Source organism: Orcinus orca, chromosome 1 (assembly GCF_937001465.1).
Source record: "Orcinus orca chromosome 1, mOrcOrc1.1, whole genome shotgun sequence".
NCBI lineage: Eukaryota > Metazoa > Chordata > Mammalia > Artiodactyla > Delphinidae > Orcinus > Orcinus orca.
Window position 1 is genome coordinate 101580054 of NC_064559.1, and position 18009 is coordinate 101598062.

Below are 18009 nucleotides of genomic sequence, written 5' to 3' on the forward strand. Positions count from 1 at the left end.
GTATTAACTGAGCCCCTAGTAGGCACCAGGCCCCGGGATGCGATGTGGTTTCTGCTCTAAAGGGGCTCCCAGACCCAAAGAAAAGACAGGCAATAAACAGATGAACCCTAATACAGCAGGGCAAATGCTGTGATGCAGAAGGGTTTGGTAGCATGGAGGAGAGAAGAATTAACTCCGTGTTGATAAGGGTGGGGGAAGGAGAGTCAGGGATGGATGAGAGCAGATGGTCCCTGAGCTGGGGCAGGAAGGATGAGGACGACTTTAATGGCAAAGAGACATTCCAGGCAGGTGCAGAAAGTAGATGCTCTCACAGCGGGTCATAAGCCGCCTAAGTCCTTTGATGCACCAAATGTTGTATCTCTGTGGGCCTCAGCTTCCTCTTCTGTAAAGTGGGAATTATGATAGAACATAACTCATAGGATTACTGTGAGGATTAAATGGTCTGATGTAAGTAAAGCACTTGCAATGATTCCTGGTGTATGGTAAGAACCCAGTAAATACTAGCTATTATTTTGCTATTTGTTCTTATTGATTGTTGTTGCTGTTATAGTATATGCCAGGCACTGTGCTGGGTCCCAGGGAGGCAGAGGTGGATGAGCCAGTCTGGGTCCTCGAAGGTTCACAGCCCAGCTGGGGAATCAGACATATGTACAGAGCAGTAATCACGCTGTACACTCACACAGTGCTTGCCTACTATGCGCTGCTTTAAGCACTTCACACATTTTTGTGTGTGTGTGTAAACTTTAATTAAAATATAATGCAAATTAATGAAAGCCCACAAATCATAAATATTTTTCATCTATTATTAATCCTCACAACAACACTATCAGGTAGATTTTATTTTTTTTTTAGGTGGAAGCGTTTCGAATTTTAAAATATTTTAAATTGTGATAATACACAAATAACATAAAATTTACCATTGTAACCATTTCTAAGTGTCCAGTTCAGTTGTGTTAAGTGTACTCATGTTGTTGTGCACCCAATCTCCAGAACTCTCATCATCTCGCAACTGAAACTCTGCACCCAATAAACAATAACTCCCGCCCTCCCCCTCCTCCTAGACCCTGGCAATCACCATTCTACTTTCTGTCTCTATGAGTTTGACTACTCCAGGTACCTCATATAAGTGGAATTATACAGTAGTTGTCTTTTTGTGTCTGTCTTATTTCACTTAGCATAATGTCCTCAAGGTTCACCTATGTTGTATTATGTGTCAGGACTTCTTTCCTTTTTAAAGGCTGAATAATATTCCATTGCATGTATATACCACACTTATTTATCCATTCATCTGTGGATGGACACTTGGGTTGCTTCCACATTTTGGCTATTGTGAATAATGCTTCTGTGAACATGGGTGTACAAATATTTTTTGAGACTGCTTTCAATTATTTTGGGTATATACCCAGAAGTGGAATTGCTGGATCATATGGTAATTCTGTTTTTAATTTTTTGAGGAACCACCATACTTTTTTCCACAGTGGTTGCACTATTTTACATTCCCACCAGCAGTACACAAGGGTTCCAATTTCTCCACATCCTTTTCAATACTTGTTATTTTCTGTCTTTGTTGACAGCAGACATTCTAATGGGTGTGAGGTGGTATCTCATTGTGGTTTTGATTTGCCTTCCCTAATGATTAGTGAGGTGGAGCATCTTTTCCTGTGATTATGGGTCATTTGTATATCTCCTTTGGAGAAATGTCTATTCAAGACATTTGCCCAGTTTTCAGTTGGGCTGTTTGTTTTTTTTGGAGTTGAGTTGTAGGCTTTCTGTATTCTGGATATTAATCCCTTCTCAGATATATGATTTGCAAATATTCTCTCCTATTCTGTAGGCTGAGGGTAGACTCTATTTTTAATCTCTACTTAATAATTGATGTAACTAAAGCACAGAGAGGGTAAGTAATTAGCCCTAGGTCACACAGCTATAAAGTTAATGACAAAATGGAGCCCAAAGGGCTGTAGAAACATGGAGAGAGAGGCTAATCCTATCTACTTCCCCTAGGAGGCGGTGATGGCCTAGGCCTTGGGAGAGCACAGGGTAAATATTTGTTGAATGCATGAAGGAAGGAGAGAGGGGAGGAGTTTTCTCAGCAGAGTCATGTTCTTGTCAGATCACACTCTGGGAGCCTGATGCTCTGGGATCCGGTCTGGGCTTTGACACATCTGCACTGGGAAACTCTGGAGGAACCACTTCACCTTCCTGGGGGCTTGACTTCTGTGTGTGTAGACTGAGTGGGCTCTGCCCCGCCTTCCTGATAGGCATGTTCTGAGTATATTAATAGGTTATGTGAGTCTGAAGGGCTTTGTAGCAAGAGAAATGCACCACAAATCTTCAGTGTTGGAAACCAGTTCATCTGAGTGGCATTTTGTTGGGTGGGAGAGGGACTTGGTCCTCCTGAAATGGGGGGGAATTGGCCACCTCCTCTTCTCCTCCTGGACACGAAGCACTTCTGCCTTCTCCAAAGATGCCCTCCTTCTCCCACCCCCACCCCTCATGGTCTGGTTCCTCTTCAGCCCAGGCTCCTGGGGTCAGAGGCACACAATCATCCCAGAGAGGGTTGAAGGGTCCCTGCTGTTCATGCAGAGGCTCAGTGCCTCATGCATACAGAGGAACCCCAAGCCAGCTTCCGTCTCCTGGGGCACAGTGCACCCCCAGCTTCACAGAGCAGGAGCGTTGTGAAGGGGTAGGGGCAGCAGCAGAGAAATTGATTTAGGCCTTAGCAGCACATGTCCCCACCAAGTCCAGCCACACACAAAACAACAGTAGAAATACTCCACCTTTCATTACTAAAATCCAGCAGCCATGACAAGTGTTCTTAACCTTTCAGGGGCCTTTGGACCCTTTTGAGAATGTGATGAAAGCTATGGAGGAATGAGCTTATACTCATGCACTCAAAATGATGCACTCAACTTCAGTTCCATTTCTGAGATGCACAGACTGGCCACTAGCCATGGGAATAACCACAGCAACCGTGGGAAGGACTCAGAAGTGGGCATCCTGGTTGACCAAGCCAGGGGTTGCTAGCAGCTTACAAGAGGAGTCCTCACCATGCCGTCTTCCTGATTTCTCCTGCTGTGCATCCCTGCCTGGCAAAAACCTTCCTCCTTCTACCTTTCCTGTGCTCCCCCCACACCGCTCCAAGCTCCGCATCAGAACTTTTCATTCTGTGCAGTGATTGCCCCACTCACCTTGTTGGGAAACCAGAGGCTGTAGCAGTCCTCAAAGGGAGCAGCTGCCTCTGAGTGGTCTGAGGTCCTGGGCAGCTGGCCAAGCCTCGTTGCTATAAAAGGGAGCCGACACTCAGCCCTGCATATCTTTTGTCAACTCTGTTTTGGGGAGGCCTGGTAAGTGGAACTGCCCCAGTCTGTCCCACACTTTGGGCTTCCCCTGGGGAGGGCTGAGGAGTGCAGCAGCCTTCTCTGAGGAGGGGAGAGAAAGCTTGGGGAGGTCTGGACTGAGTCCAGGGCTCCCGGAAGAGAAGCGTGAGCCAGGGCTGAAGAAGGAGCCGGGTGCTCTAGTATTTTTGGGTGAGGGCACGTTTGATTGCCAAGCTGGGCCCTTCCTGGGAAGCGGCTGGGGGCATGGGGAGAGCTGGCAGTAACTGTGTGTGTGTGTATATATACCCTGCTTCCTTCCACATCCTCATCCACGTCGTCCCCCACTTCCCATCATAGCCGTAGCCCTATGCTGGGTTTAGTTATCTGGATGGTACCATCCAGGGCAGAGCCATCCCTTGGAGTATGAGCCTTCAAAGTGTCCCCCTAGGCAGCCTCCCCATGTCGGGGTTGCCTGTGTGCTCTGTCTTCCAGGTAGGGCAAATCCTTGGGCACTATGCTGACGGACCTGGAGACTGCCATGAACTCCCTCATTGAGGTCTACCACAAGTACTCCCTGGTGAAAGGGAATTACCACGCCATCTATAGGGATGACTTGAAGAAATTGTTAGAGACGGAGTGTCCTAAGTTTATGACGGTGAGGAGGGGCTGGGTGTGGTCGGGGTTCTCTGCTCGGCTCTGATGATGCCCTGGGTCACTGGTCCCTGGCGTTGCCCTGTGCAGACAGCCATGCCTCAGGTTCCCTGAGATCTTTACACCCTGGCTTCTTTCTCTCCAATCTTCACAGAAAAAGGATGTAGACACCTGGTTCAAAGAGTTGGACATCAATGAGGATGGTGCACTTAACTTCCAGGAGTTCCTCTCACTGGTAATAAAGGTGGGCCTGGCAGCCCATGAAGACATTCACAAAGAATAACAGAGCTATAGAGCCCTGGGTCTGGTCCCCTGGACTTGTCCCCTCAGAGTAATAAAGTAATTGATACCTCAGGCCTCTCTTGGTTTCTTGCTTTTCTCTTGCGGAATGAGGCTCCTGGGGGTTGGAGGGAGGGTTGGAAAACCCAAGGAAGAAAAACAAACCTCTGTTGCCTCCACTCCCCATCTCTCACGAGCCCTGTGTGCTTACTGCTTGTCACCTTTCTTCCCCGTGTTCTCCCTAAATGATTCCCAAGGCTCTTCCAGCCCCACGGTCCCGAGTCATGGGTTCCATTGACTTAAGGATTCTACAGAGTCCAACACACTATAGCTGTTGATTTTCCTACTTGTTCCCAAATGGGTGATATGAGAACAGGGTGACGTAAGGAAAGCTCATAGTGTTCTCTAAGTTGTAATTTCCAGCTAATTATCTTAGATGTAACTTTTAGGAAATCAGGGAGATAACTATGTAGAAGTGTGTCTCTGTGTGTATGAGAGAAAGAGAGAGATTGATTCTATGTGTGGTGTGAATTTAGGTGGTTGCTTAGAGTTCTAACAAAGTAACACTAATAAGCCCCCTGGCTCTACACTTGTAATTTCTCCTTAAGAGATTTTGGAAGCTTTCCTTCTCTCTCCATTCCCAACCTCCTCCTAACTTGATTAAATAATAAAGGAATGGGCAGATAGGCTAATACATTAATAAAGATCAACTCAAAGAATAGGGTACTCAAATGCTTCCCTTTGGGTTGAATGCTTTGGTAATCAGTGACTTATCTAAAATAATCTCCCCATCATTACTCTGGATTTCCAAGGGTCTGGGGAAATGGGAGGGCCAGAAGATGAATGGGCACCTCTCACCAGAACCCAACTCCCAAGTTGAGTTTCCATGTTGTGCCTTGGGACATTTTCTGTTGTCCCCACTTAGGTGATGGGGCGGTGGTGTTAGTAATGGGGAAGGGGGTTGGGAGCTGTCACCAGAATCTCTACACCAGGGGTTTTAACTTGGTCTACGGTATATCTCTGGAATGGAATCAAAGTTGAATGCATCATTTTGAGTGTATATGTATAAACTCATTCCTCTGAGTCTTTCACTATTTTTTAAAAAATATTTATTTATTTATTTATGGCTGCATTGGGTCTTCGTTGCTGTGCGCGGGCTTTCTCTAGTTGTGGTGATGGGGACTACTCTTTGTTGTGGTGCGCAGGCTTCTCTTTGTCGTCGCTTCTCTTGTTGCAGAGCACGGGCTCCAGGCGAGTGGGCTTCAGTAGCTGTGGCACGTGGGCTCAGTAGTTGTGGCTTGCGGGCTCTAGAGTGCAGGCTCAGTAGTTGTAGCGCATGGGCTTAGCTGCTCTGCTGCATGTGGGATCTTCCTGGACCAGGGCTCGAACCCGTGTCCCCTGCATTGGTAGGCAGATTCTTAACCACTGCGCCACCAGGGAAGCCCTTCTTTCACTATTAAAAAAGGGTCAAAAGACCCCTAAAAGGTTAAGAACACTTGTCATGGCTGCTGGATTTTAGTAATGAAAGGTGGAGTATTTCTACTGTTGTTTTGTGTGTGGCTGGACTTGGTGGGGACGTCTGCTGCTAAGGCCTAAGTCAGTTTCTTTGCTGCTGCCCCTACCCCTTCACAACGCTCCTGCTCTGTGAAGCTGGGGGTGCACTATGTCCTGGGAGACGGAAGCTGGCTTGGGGTCCCACCGTATGCATGGGGCACTGAGCCTCTGCATAAACAGTAGTGGTCCTTCAACCCTCTCTGGGATGATTGTATGCCTCTGACCCCAGGAGCCTGGGCTGAAGAGGAACCCGACCCTGAGGGGTGGGGGTGGGAGAAGGAGGGCATCTTTGGAGAAGGCAGAAGTGCTTCGTGCCCAGGAGGAGAAGAGGAGGTGGCCAATTCCCCCCCATTTCAGGAGGAGCAAGTCCCTCCCCCACCCAACAAAATGCCACTCAGATGAACTGGATCCCAATGCTGAAGATTACTCACCCCAGATCACAGGGCTTTTCCTTTGTAGTAGACTTTCTTATATAGAAATGCAAATGAACAGGGAAAGGTAACAGCTTAAACCCTTATTCACTGACCAAGGCTTTAATTACCAACCAGTTTTATTATCAGCTAACATATTAGTGAAAATGTTTGGCAGCCAGCAGAGAACTAAGACTGGGACATAAAATGGGATGGGGGGGGTGTCTAGTCATCAGATATGGAGATGGGCTCCTTCTGGGCAAGCGTGGGAAGGCTAGGGACAAAATTACTTCCTTTTCATCTTTCCTGAAGGATCACTTTATCTATTCCCCCAAGCAAGTGCTTCCACCTAATTCAGGAGTGTGAACCCACCCTCTGCGTTGAGGAAACTCTCATGCAGTTCTCAGAAGCACCTTTCAAGTTGAGCTGCTCGCCCAAATGTGGCCCAGGCAAAAAAAGATGGGAAGGGTTGGTAGCGTTCATCAAGCAGCATCCCAGGCTTCGCTCAATATTTAGGGAATATAATGGGTGAATGCACAAAAGGAGAGAGCAACCTGATTCTGCCTCTCAGTTATCCACATTGGTGGTGGTGGTGGTGGTGGTGGTGTGTGTGTGTGTGTGTGTGTGTATCTGAGTGTGGGTGAGGGGCAACATATCCCAGTGCCTTTCTCTCTCCTTGAAAATGCGTTGTTAGACTTGCTGTTAATGGATCCTTTGGGGGAGATTTACCATTATTAACTGTTTGCCATTAGTTGAAAGTCCAATGAGTCTGCTTTCTCTGAGTCCTCTCAGAGGACCATGCAGAAGGTAGCCCAGAGTGCCCTTTGGAGTTTCACCATAAGTGATGGGCCACTGGTTGTGAAGAGTTGCATTGACCTGGAGCTATCAAATGGTTGATACCCAGGCTCATGGTTGGACATGGGAGGTGGCCCAGCTGGCACTGGCCACCTGGAGAATGAGGCGGAGGTGAGGGAGGCCATCCTTGGAAGGTCCATGGAGTAGGCAGGCTTGCAGATGGTAATTTACAAGCAAGGCTGTGCCATTACAGGACCTACTGGGCAGAGTCAGACGGGCTTGTAGCACAGCGCAAGATAATCTGGTTTCCTGTTTCCCCAGCTACAAAAGAAGAACAAGGCGGCGGGAAGTTGAGAAATAAGTGGTGTAGCAGGAAGCCTCATGCAATATTCGAGCCCACAAAGGAGACGTTGGCTCACCAACTGAGGCAGATCTGGCCACTAAGACTTCCGGGGCCTTAGAGTATGACCTGTCTGAAATCCCACTTCTCCACCCAAGACTCCTGACTTCAGCCAAGTGTCTCACAATTGTGACAAAAGTCTTAAAGAGCGTGGGGAATATCTGGAATTGGGCAACTGGCGTCCAGCAGCTGAACACAGAGCTTATTCCAGTGGAAAAGACTTCCCCGTACATCCCTCCACTTGGGAGCCAGAATGATTCTGGTCGGGTCCAGATACCAGCCTATCTTCTGGCCTCCTGACCTAGGGAATTCATCCTAATTTCATAGGGGCTGAGGAGGGGAGGGAAAGCTGCTAACACTTACTGGGCTCCTTCTAGTTGTTGGTGTGAAAGGAAAAAAATCATCTCAAACCTAGAGAAAGACAATCATGCTTAGATCTATTGCTTAGATCTCATGCTAGAGTCTGCCTGAATTGAAGCAAGTCCTTGCTACTTGTTAACCTTCTATCGTCTGACACTCTTGGGGAATGTAACATGGTCGGCACAGTATATTTGATTAACAAGTCACGGTGGATAAAGAAGTAGGCAGTTTACATCTGCTTGATGGGGTAATATGATTTTATAGCCTGGTAGAGATGTTAAACTCCTGTTTTAATTTTTATCACCCTATTGAAAGTTAAAAGAGTCATATTTTAAATTACGAATCTTACTTAGGCATTCCTTTCCTGAATGTCTTTATGTATGCTCAAATATTCTTCAAACCAGCTTTAAAAACCTTCTTTGCTGATTCTCTCATTAATGAATTCAAACAAGAATTTTGACATGGGCCCACTATATTTGTTGATAATTTTGCTTTTAAGCACTAGACTTTGTGATAGCTTATCCTGTAACAATCTTATAAGACACGTAATTATTATTTCCATTTTGCATATGAGGAGATTCCGAGAAGTTAAGAAACTTGACAGAATTATTAATCTGGCAAATGTCAGAGCTAGGATTAGATCTGTGGTTGTCTCCAGATGAGAAACCCTGGTTCAGACATGAAAGCACTTTCTTCTAGCTGATTTCCATCCTGTGAGTGCAGAGGGCCCGCCCTTCCTCTGCTGGCCTTTCTGGTCTCTTTGAGGACCAGAAGGGTGAGGACCCCCTGAAGGGTCTCTGCCATCCAGGGGTGAAGAGCAGGGCCCCAGGTGCCAGAATGAACTTCTCTCTTGGGCCTCTTTCTTCTGCCCAGGAGCTCACCCTGCCTTGGGGCTGAATTACTGTGGGTTTTGTTTTGTTTTTTTTCCTGGTATGAGCAATCCTCCAGACAATGACTGTAGAACAGAGGATTGACATTTTGAGGTCTGTAAGCTCTTAGGGTTTGTGCCTCCTTCTGGGTTGGGGACCTTCCTTCCAGTCTTAGGAGTGGTGGAAATTCTCATGTGAATAATTCTCATTTGCAAAATCACAGTCTGAACTGGCTGCTAAGATCAGGGCATAGACTTTTACGATCTGTACCCATTCAAATGATCTGTACCCATTCCTCTTTCTTTGGACAGAAACCTCCTCTTCTTCCTCCTGAATAGGCCTCATTAGCAGCAGAAAGCATGGGACTATCTTACAGCCAAAGCCAGAGGCTCTTCATCAACCTAGCCCAGCAAGGGCTCCATCCAGTTCAACTTGCTCAGCATCTTGTTTTGCTATGGCACATTTTTTCCCCCCTGTGCTTTCTAGAGCAAAATATCTAACCCAGATAGGATGCTCCGGATTTCTTTCCTGCTTTGGTCCTAGAACCCTCCATGATAATGTGTATCTATTAAGACCCAATCATAAATGTCATACTTAATGGAGAAATTTATCTCTTTTTTTTGAAGTATAGTTGATTTACAATGTTGCGTTAATTTCAGGTGTACAGCACAGTGATCAGTTATATATACATATATATCGATTCTTTTTCAGATTCCTTTCCCCCATAGGTTATTACAAAATATTGAGCATAGTTCCCTGTTCTATACACTAGGTCTTCGTTGATCATCTATTCCATATGTAGTAGTGTGTATATGTTAATCCCAAACCTCCAACTTATCCCTGTCCCCCATTTCCACTTTGGTAAACCAAAAGTTTGTTTTCTGTCTGTGGGTCTGTTTCTGTTTTATAAATAAATTCATTTGTATCATTTGTTTTTAGATTCCACATATAAACAATATCATATGACATTTGTCTTTGTCTGGCTCACTTCACTCAGTATGATAATCTTTTGGTCCCTCCATGTTGATGCAAATGGTACTATTTCATTCTTTTTTATGGCTGAGTGATATTCCATCATATATATGTAACACATTTTTAAAAAAATTTTTTTGAATATGCTTTTTTTTTAAACACCTTTATTGGAGTATAATTGCTTTACAATTGTGTGTTACTTTCTGCTTTATAACAAAGTCAATCAGTTATACATTTACATATGTCCCCATATCTCTTCCCTCTTGAATCTCCTTCCCTCCCACCCTCCCTATCCTACCTCTCTAGGTGGTCACAAAGCACCGAGCTGATCTCCCTGTGCTATGTGGCTGCTTCCCACTAGCTATCTATTTTACATTTGGTAGTGTATATATGTCCATGCCACTCTCTCACTTTGTCCCAGCTTACACTTCCCCCTCCCCGTATACTCAAGTCCATTCTCTAGTAGGTCTGCATATTTATTCCCGGCTTACCCCTAGGTTCTTCTGACTAATTTTCCTTTTTTAAGATTCCATATATATGTGTTAGCATACAGTATTTGTTTTTCTCTTTCTAACTTACTTCACTCTGTATGACAGTCTCTAGGTACATCCACCTCACTACAAATAACGCAGTTTAATTCCTTTTTATGGCTGAGTAATATTCCATTTTATATACGTGCCACTTCTTCTTTATCCATTCATCTGTTGATGGACACTTAGGTTGCTTCCATGTCCTGGCTATTGTAAATAGAGCTGCAATGAACATTTTGGTACATGACTCTTCTTGAATTATGGTATTCTCATAAATGGGTGTTGAATTTTGTCGAAAGCCTTCTCTGCATCTATTGAGATGATCATATGTTTTTTCTCCTTCAGTTTGTTAATATGGTGTATCACGTTGATAGATTTGCGTATATTGAAGAATCCTTGCATTCCTGGGATAAACCCCACTTGATCATAGTGTATGATCCTCTTAATGTGCCAATATTTCTGTTTGCTAGTATTTTGTTGAGGATTTTTGCATGTATGTTCATCAGTGATATTGGCCTGTAGTTTTCGTTTTTTGTGACATCTTTGTCTGATTTTAATATCAGAGTGATGGTGGCCTCGTAGAATGAGTTTGAGAGTGTTCCTCCCTCTGCTATATTTTGGAAGAGTTTGAGAAGGATAGGTGTTAGCTCTTCTCTAAATGTTTGATAGAATTCGCCTGTGAAGCCATCTGGTCCTGGGCTTTTGTTTGCTGCAAGATTTTTAATCAGTTTCAATTTCAGTGCTTGTGATTGGTCTGTTCATATTTTCTATTTCTTCCTGGTTCAGTCTTGGAATGTTGTGCACTTCTAAGAATTTGTCCATTTCTTCCAGGTTGTCTATTTTATTGGCATATTGTTGCTTGTAGTAATATCTCATGATCCTTTGTATTTCTGCAGTGTCAGTTGTTACTTCACCTTTTTCATTTCTAATTCTATTGATTTGAGTCTTCTCCCTATTTTTTCTTGATGAGTCTGGCTAATGGTTTATCAATTTTGTTTATCTTCTCAAAGAACCAGCGTTTAGTTTTATTGATCTTTGCTATCATTTCCTTCATTTCTTTTTCATTTATTTCTGATCTTATCTTTATGATTTCTTTCCTTCTGCTGACTTTGGGTTCTTTTTGTTCTTCTTTCTCGAATTGGTGTAAGTGTAAGGTTAGGTTGTTTATTTGAGATGTTTCTTGTTTCTTAAGGTAGGATTGTATTGGTATATACTTCCCTCTTACAACTGCTTTTGCTGCATCCCATAGGTTCTGGGTTATTGTATTTTCTAGGTATTTTTGATTACTTCAGTGATCTCTTGGTTATTAAGTAGTGTGTTGTTTAGCCTCCACGTGTTTGTATTTCTTACAGATTTTTTCCTGTAATTGATACCTCTTCTCATAGTGTTGTGGTCAGAAAAGATACTTGGTACAATTTCAATTTTCTTAAATTCTCCAAGGCTTGATTTGTGACCCAAGGTATGATCTATCCTGGAGAATGTTCCATGAGCACTTGAGAAAAATGTGTATTCTGTTGTTTTTGGATGGAATGTTTTATAATTATCAATTAAGTCCATCTTGTTTAATGTATCAATTAAAGCTTGTGTTTTCATATTTATTTTAATTTTGGATGATCTGTCCATTGGTGAAAATTGGGTGTTAAAGTCCCCTACTATGATTGTGCTACTGTTGATTTCCCCTTTTATGGCTGTTAGTATTTGCCTTACGTATTGAAGTGCTCCTATGTTGGGTGCATAAATATTTACAGTTGTTATATCTTCTTCTTGGATTGATCCCTTGATCATTATGTAGTGTCCTTCTTTGTCTCTTGTAATAGTCTTTGTTTTAAAGTCTATTTTGTCTGATATGAGAATTGCTACCCCAGATTTCTTTTGATATCCATTTGCATGGAATATCTTTTTGCATCCCCTCAATTTCAGTCTGTATGTGTCCATAGGTCTGAAGTGGGTCTCTTGTAGACAGCATATATACGGGTCTTGTTTTTGTATCCATTCAGCCAGTCTCCATCTTTTGGTTGGAGAATTTAATCCATTTACATTTAAGGTAATTATCGATATGTATGTTCCTATTCCCATTTTCTAAATTGTTTTGGGTTTATTATTGTAGGTATTTTCCTTCTCTTGTGTTTCCTGCCTAGAGAAGTTCCATTAGCATTTGTTTTAAAGCTGGTTTGGTGGTGCTGAATTCTCTTAGGTTTTGCTTTTCTGTAAAGCTTTTAATTTCTCCATCAAATCTGAATGAGATGCTTGCTGAGTAGAGTAATCTTGGTTGTAGGTTTTTCTCCTTCATCACTTCAAATATATCCTGCCAGTCACTTCTGGCTTGCAGAGTTTCTGCTGAAAGATCAGCTGTTAACCTTATGGGTATTCCCTTGTGTGTTATTTGTTGTTTTTCCCTTGTTGCTCTTAATATTTGTTCTTTGTATTTAATTTTTGACAGTTCGATTAATATGTGTCTTGGCGTATTTCTCCTTGGATTTATCCTGTATGGGACTCTCTGTGCTTCTTGGACTTGATTAACTATTTCCTTTCCCATATTAGGGAAGTTTTCAACTATAATCTCTTCAAATATTTTCTCAGTCCCTTTCTTTTTCTCTTCTTCTTCTGGAACCCCTATAATTCGAATGTTGGTGCGTTTAATGTTGTTCTAGGGGTCTCTGAGACTGTCCTCAATTCCTTTTATTCTTTTTTCTTTATTCTGTTCTGCAGTAGTTATTTCCACTATTTTATCTTCCAGGTCACTTCTCCGTTTTTCGCCTCAGTTATTCTGCTATTGATCCATTATAGAGAATTTTAAAATTCATTTGTTGTGTTGTTCATCACTGTTTGTTTGCTCTTTAGTTCTTCTAGGTCCTTGTTAAACGTTTCTTGTATTTTCTCCTTTCTATTTCCAAGGTCTTGGATCATCTTTACTATCATTCTGAATTCTTTTTCAGGTAGACTGCCTATTTCCTCTTCATTTGTTAGGTCTGGTGGACTTTTGCCTTGCTCATTAATCTGCTGTGTTTCTCTTTCTTCTCATTTTGCTTAACTTACTGTGTTTGGGGTCTCCTTTCCTTAGGCTGCAAATACATAGTTTCCGTTGTTTTTGGTGTCTGTCCCCAGTGGCTAAGCTTGGTTCAGTGGGTTGTGTAGGCTTCCTGGTGGAGGGGACTAGTGCCTGTGTTGTGGTGGATGAAGCTGGATCTTGTGTTTCTGGTGGGCAGGTCCACATCTGGTGGTGTGTTTTGTGGTGTCTGTGGCCTTATTATGATTTTAGGCAGCCTCTCTGCTAATGGGTGGTGTTGTGTTCCTGTCTTGCTAGTTGTTTGGCATAGGGTGTCCTGCACTCTGGCTTGCTGGTTGTTGAGTGGAGCTGGGTCTTGGCATTGAGACGGAGATCTCTGGTAGATTTTTGCCATTTGATATTATGTGGAGCTGGGAGGTCTGCTGTGGACCAGTGTCCTGAACTTCGCTCTCTCACCTCAGTGGTAGAGCCCTGACGCCTGGCTGGAGCACTGACAGCCTGTCCTCCACATGGCTCAGAATACCAGGTAGAGAAAAAAGAAAGAAAGAAGAAGATAAAATAAAATAAAGTAAAATAAAATAAAGTGATTAAAATAAAACATAAAAAATAATTTTTAAGAAAAAATTTATTTAAGTAAAAAAAAAAATAGATAAGAAAAACCAAAAATAAAACGGACAGACAGAACCATAGGACAAATGGTAAAAGCAAAGCTATACAGACAAAATCTCACACAGAAGCATACACATACACACTCACAAAAAAATAAAAAGGGAAAAAAAAATATATCGTTGTTCCCAAAGTTCTTCTCCTTAATATGGGATGATTAGTTGTCTATTCAGGTATTCCACAGATGCAGAGTACATGAAGTTGATTGTGGACTTTTAATTCGTTGCTCCTGAGGCTGCTGGGAGAAATTTCTCTTTCTCTTCTTTGTTCACACAGCTCCTGGGGTTTAGCTTTGGATTTGGCCCCGCCTCTGCGTGTAGGTCGCCTGAGGGCGTCTGTTCTTCGCTCGGACAGGACAGGGTTAAAGGAACAGGTGATTTGGGGTCTCTGGCTCACTCAGGCCGGGGGGAGGGACGGGTACGGATGTGATGTGAGCCTGGGCAGCAGAGGCCGGCGTGATGTTGCAGCAGCCTGAGGAGCGCCGTGCGTGCGTTCTCCCGGGGAAGTTGTCCCTGGACCACCGGACACTGGCAGTGGCGGGCTGCACAGGCTTCTGGGAGGGGCGGTGCAGATAGTGACCTGTGCTTGCACACAGGCTTCTTAGTGGCTGCAGCAGCAGCCTTAGCATCTCATGCCCGTCTCTGGGGTCCATGCTGTTAGCCGCGGCTCGCGCCCATCTCTGGAGTTCCTTTAAGCAGCGCTCTAAATCCCTCTCCTTGCGCACCAGGAAACAAAGAGGGAAGAAAAAGTCTCTTGCCTCTTTGGCAGCTCCAGACTTTTCCCGGACTCCCTCCTGGCTAGCTGCGGCGCACTAGCCCCCTTCAGCCTGTGTTCACACCGCCAACCCCAATCCTCTCCCTGCGCTCCGACCGAAGCCCGAGCCTCAGCTCCCAGCCCTGCCCGCGCAGGCGGGTGAGCAGACAAGCCTCTTGGGCTGGTGAGAGCTGGTCAGCATTGATCCTCTGTGCGGGAATCTCTCCACTTTGCCCTCCGCACCCCTGTTGCTGTGCTCTCCTCCGCGGCTCCGAAGCTTTCCCCCTCCGCCACCCGCAGTCTCTGCCCATGAAGGGGCTTCCTAGTGTGTGGAAACCTTTCCTCCTTCACAGCTCCCTCCCACTGGTGCAGGTCCTGTCCCTATTCTTTTGTCTCTTTTTTTTTCTTTTTCTTTTTTTGCTCTACCCATGTACGTGGGGGAGTTTCTTGCCTTTTGGGAGGTCTGAGGTCTTCTGCCAGTGTTTAGTAGGTGTTCTGTAGGAGTTGTTCCACATGCAGACGTATTTCTGATGTATTTTTGGGGAGGTAGGTGATCTCCGTGTCTTACTCTTCCGCCATGTTGAAGCTCCTCCACCCCACATCTTCTTTATCCATTCAACTGTTGATGGACATTTAGGTTGCTTCCACAGACATTCATCTTTAATGACAGGAAGAACACAAGGATGACTCCATTACCACTTCTATTTAATATTTGTATTGGAGGCCCTAGCCAGTGTTATAAGACAAGGAAAACTAAATGTGAAGTAATGGGAGATCTGGAGGCATTGACCATGTGAAGTAAACTAATACCCTGCTGGGCACTCTTGTTTCTGCATTTCATTGCCTCCCTTATTTCTTCTCCTGGATAACTGCTACTATTTTTTCAGGAATGTGTCCATCCAAGTTGAACTTAATTCTTCCCCTGAGGCTATTAATGTCATTACTGGAAAACATTACTGGTAACATTACTGACTTGGTGTTTCTTAGTTCCCTCTGTAGGATGAACGGTCTTTTCCACAGCCTGCATCTGGAACACCCAGGCTTGGAGCAGAATAGAGGGTGCCATACTGTAGCACTCTGGAGACATCAGATACTAAGAGTCCCCTCCTCTAGGAAACAGTTCAGAAATTTGGAAATTTACAGCCTGAGGTAGGGACCTCAAAAAGTCATTTCTGATGCACTCCTTTTCTATTATCTATTCTGGGTCTCACAGAGAATTACCTTTTCACTAATTTCAAAAAATGCTTTATTTATTTGCCTTCTTTTTACTCCAGAATATTCTGCCCACCACTCTGTACTGTCCAAGGGTATCCTGTAGGAATCCTTCAAACTCAGCCCATCCCAGCACTGACATTTGATAGTCAACATCACATCCGTCCCCATAAACCAAACTTTCAACACAGTTATAGCTACTGTCTCATAAAGCAGCTGGCTCCAATCCCAGGGAAATCAATTGATCCACGAGGCAGATGGGAGTCTTCCAAGGAACGCCCAAATGCAATAGGTATGATTTGATCAATTACAGTCACGTGGTTTTTATTTTCCCAGTTAGCTGTTCAGGCTTCCACATCCCCTATTAAGAGGAAGCCTGGTATCTCCTTCTTGAGGCTAAGGCTCACTCAGGCCAGTGAGGGTGTGGGGATCAATTCTGCTCTCATGAACAGCAGCAGTCTCTTTTGTGGTTCCTTCTCTTTGCTATAGGAGCTGATGTTGAAGGCCAGTCTGCACAATGCTGTAGGTGATGCTTCTCTAGAAAGCTGCTGGGATGCCCTCTATAAAGGTCAGGTTCTGTGGTGCTCTGCGCTGGGAAACAAGTTCTGTTCTTTTTACTTCCTACTTTGATGCCCAGGCATTGTCACCCAAAGCACACAGGAAGGCTGGGCTTGGAAGAATTTCCATCACTCTTATTATCCCTGGGTCTCCTTTGTCACTGGCATGGTCTCCCCTTTTCCTCGTGGTAATTTGACTTCAGAAAACTTTTCCTGCCTATGGATCTGGATGGGGCCAATACATTTCTCCTGCCTCACATCTCCAGGAGATTTCTCTTCCCCAGATCAGCCAGCAGTGATGCTGACTAACTGCATACAGGGGGTCAGAGGGCAGGCAACTCAATACCACTGCCCCGCAGAGCAAAACAGAACTGCTTCAAGATAGCTCTCTGCATTCCCTATTCTGAAAACAGGTAAACAGCTCCTGTTTCAGGCTTTAATCCATCTGGATTTGGACACTAGTGGCTGATCAATCACTCATGCCATTCTCACCTGCAGGGTGGTGGACTTCTCCAGTTCTGGGGCTCCCCAGGCTGGGAAGGGGCGGCTCTCGCTCCCTGCCAAGGAAACCCTCTCTCCTTCCTCTCCTGTTCTCTGGGGTGGGGTGCAGCTGGGGGAGCAGAGATCTCTACTGACTTTCTTTTGGATGGCCACCTTTCCCTGACCTGAGTTTTTACCACCTTCCTCTAGTGTTTCTTCCCTGGGGGAAGGAAGAGGCCCTCGTATTAACTGAGCTGAATCCTGTGGGGTGGGGAGGTCCTCAGGAGCTATCTCCTGTGTACGTTACCTTAGCCTCTGGAATGCTATAGACAGATTCACCGAGTGGGGTTAGGTCAGCAGAAAATGGGCATCTTTCCCACAGGTAGGTGAGAGGATGGCCATTTTCATTTTTTTCAAGGCCTTTAGAGGTTGTTTCAGAAATAGCCCCTTCTCAGACCTTCAGAGCTTTAGAAATTCACATTGACTGTTGCCATGAGTGGAACTCAAAAGTCCCAGCCAGGTGGCTTGGCCTGTGTGGGGCCCTAAGCTGCTTTCTCAAATGAGATGTGTCTGTCTGTCTTTTTCCTCTTGCTATGGATCACAGCCTACTCCCCTCCACCACCTTCTGGAACTAGCCTCAGGGACACCAGTCAGGCTGGAGACGCTCAGCACAGAGACCTTTGTGATGGGTGGCCCCCATCCCCATGACTCAGCCTGGTCGAGTCTGCCTGGTGCACCCTTGGGCCCTGGCGCCTTCTCCAGCAGCTTCTGGAGCACAGGACCTAGCAATATCAGTCGCCTTCCCAGGTTTCTAGGAAATCCCGCTGGGGCCACATAATTCATCACAGCTGCAAGTACACATTGTGTGGCCTCTGCTTTTCCACCACAGTGGCAGAGGCTTTCTCTATGTGAAGCCCATATGGATCTTGAGGGGTTTCATGACCTCCTTCATGTCTCCTTTTCTCTTAAAATTTTCAGCCAGGTTCCCAGTCCTGTCTGGAATGATGCTTCCCTGAGGCTGTAATGTCAACTCCCATCAACCACACTCCCTCTTTGTACCTGACTGCCTCCACCAACTGCCCTGGGGTTGGGTCAGAGCCTTGGGGAGGCCTCATTCCCAGAACCCTCTGATCCAAGCACTGTGGGCCAGCTTTCTTCCAGGAAGAGTCTCAGTGTCTTAAGAAATTTAGTCTG

General features: G+C 44.9%; 1 protein-coding gene across 1 annotated transcript; it reads left to right on the forward strand.

Moving 5' to 3' along the window:
* Positions 1 to 3231: 3231 nt before the first annotated feature.
* Positions 3232 to 4325, forward strand: S100A8 (S100 calcium binding protein A8). Its single transcript, XM_004285669.4, has 3 exons — positions 3232 to 3347; positions 3813 to 3975; positions 4126 to 4325. The coding sequence occupies exons 2-3, from the start codon at positions 3835 to 3837 to the stop codon at positions 4252 to 4254; spliced, it is 270 nt and encodes an 89-aa protein (XP_004285717.1). The 5' UTR covers positions 3232 to 3347; positions 3813 to 3834; the 3' UTR covers positions 4255 to 4325.
* Positions 4326 to 18009: the final 13684 nt, after the last annotated feature.

Coding starts and splice junctions, on each gene's coding strand:
- S100A8 (XM_004285669.4), top strand. CDS start 3,835: ATGCTGACGGACCTGGAGACTGCCATGAACTCCCTCATTGAGGTCTAC. Junction 3,976..4,125: donor AGTGTCCTAAGTTTATGACG/GTGAGGAGGGGC, acceptor CAATCTTCACAG/AAAAAGGATGTAGACACCTG.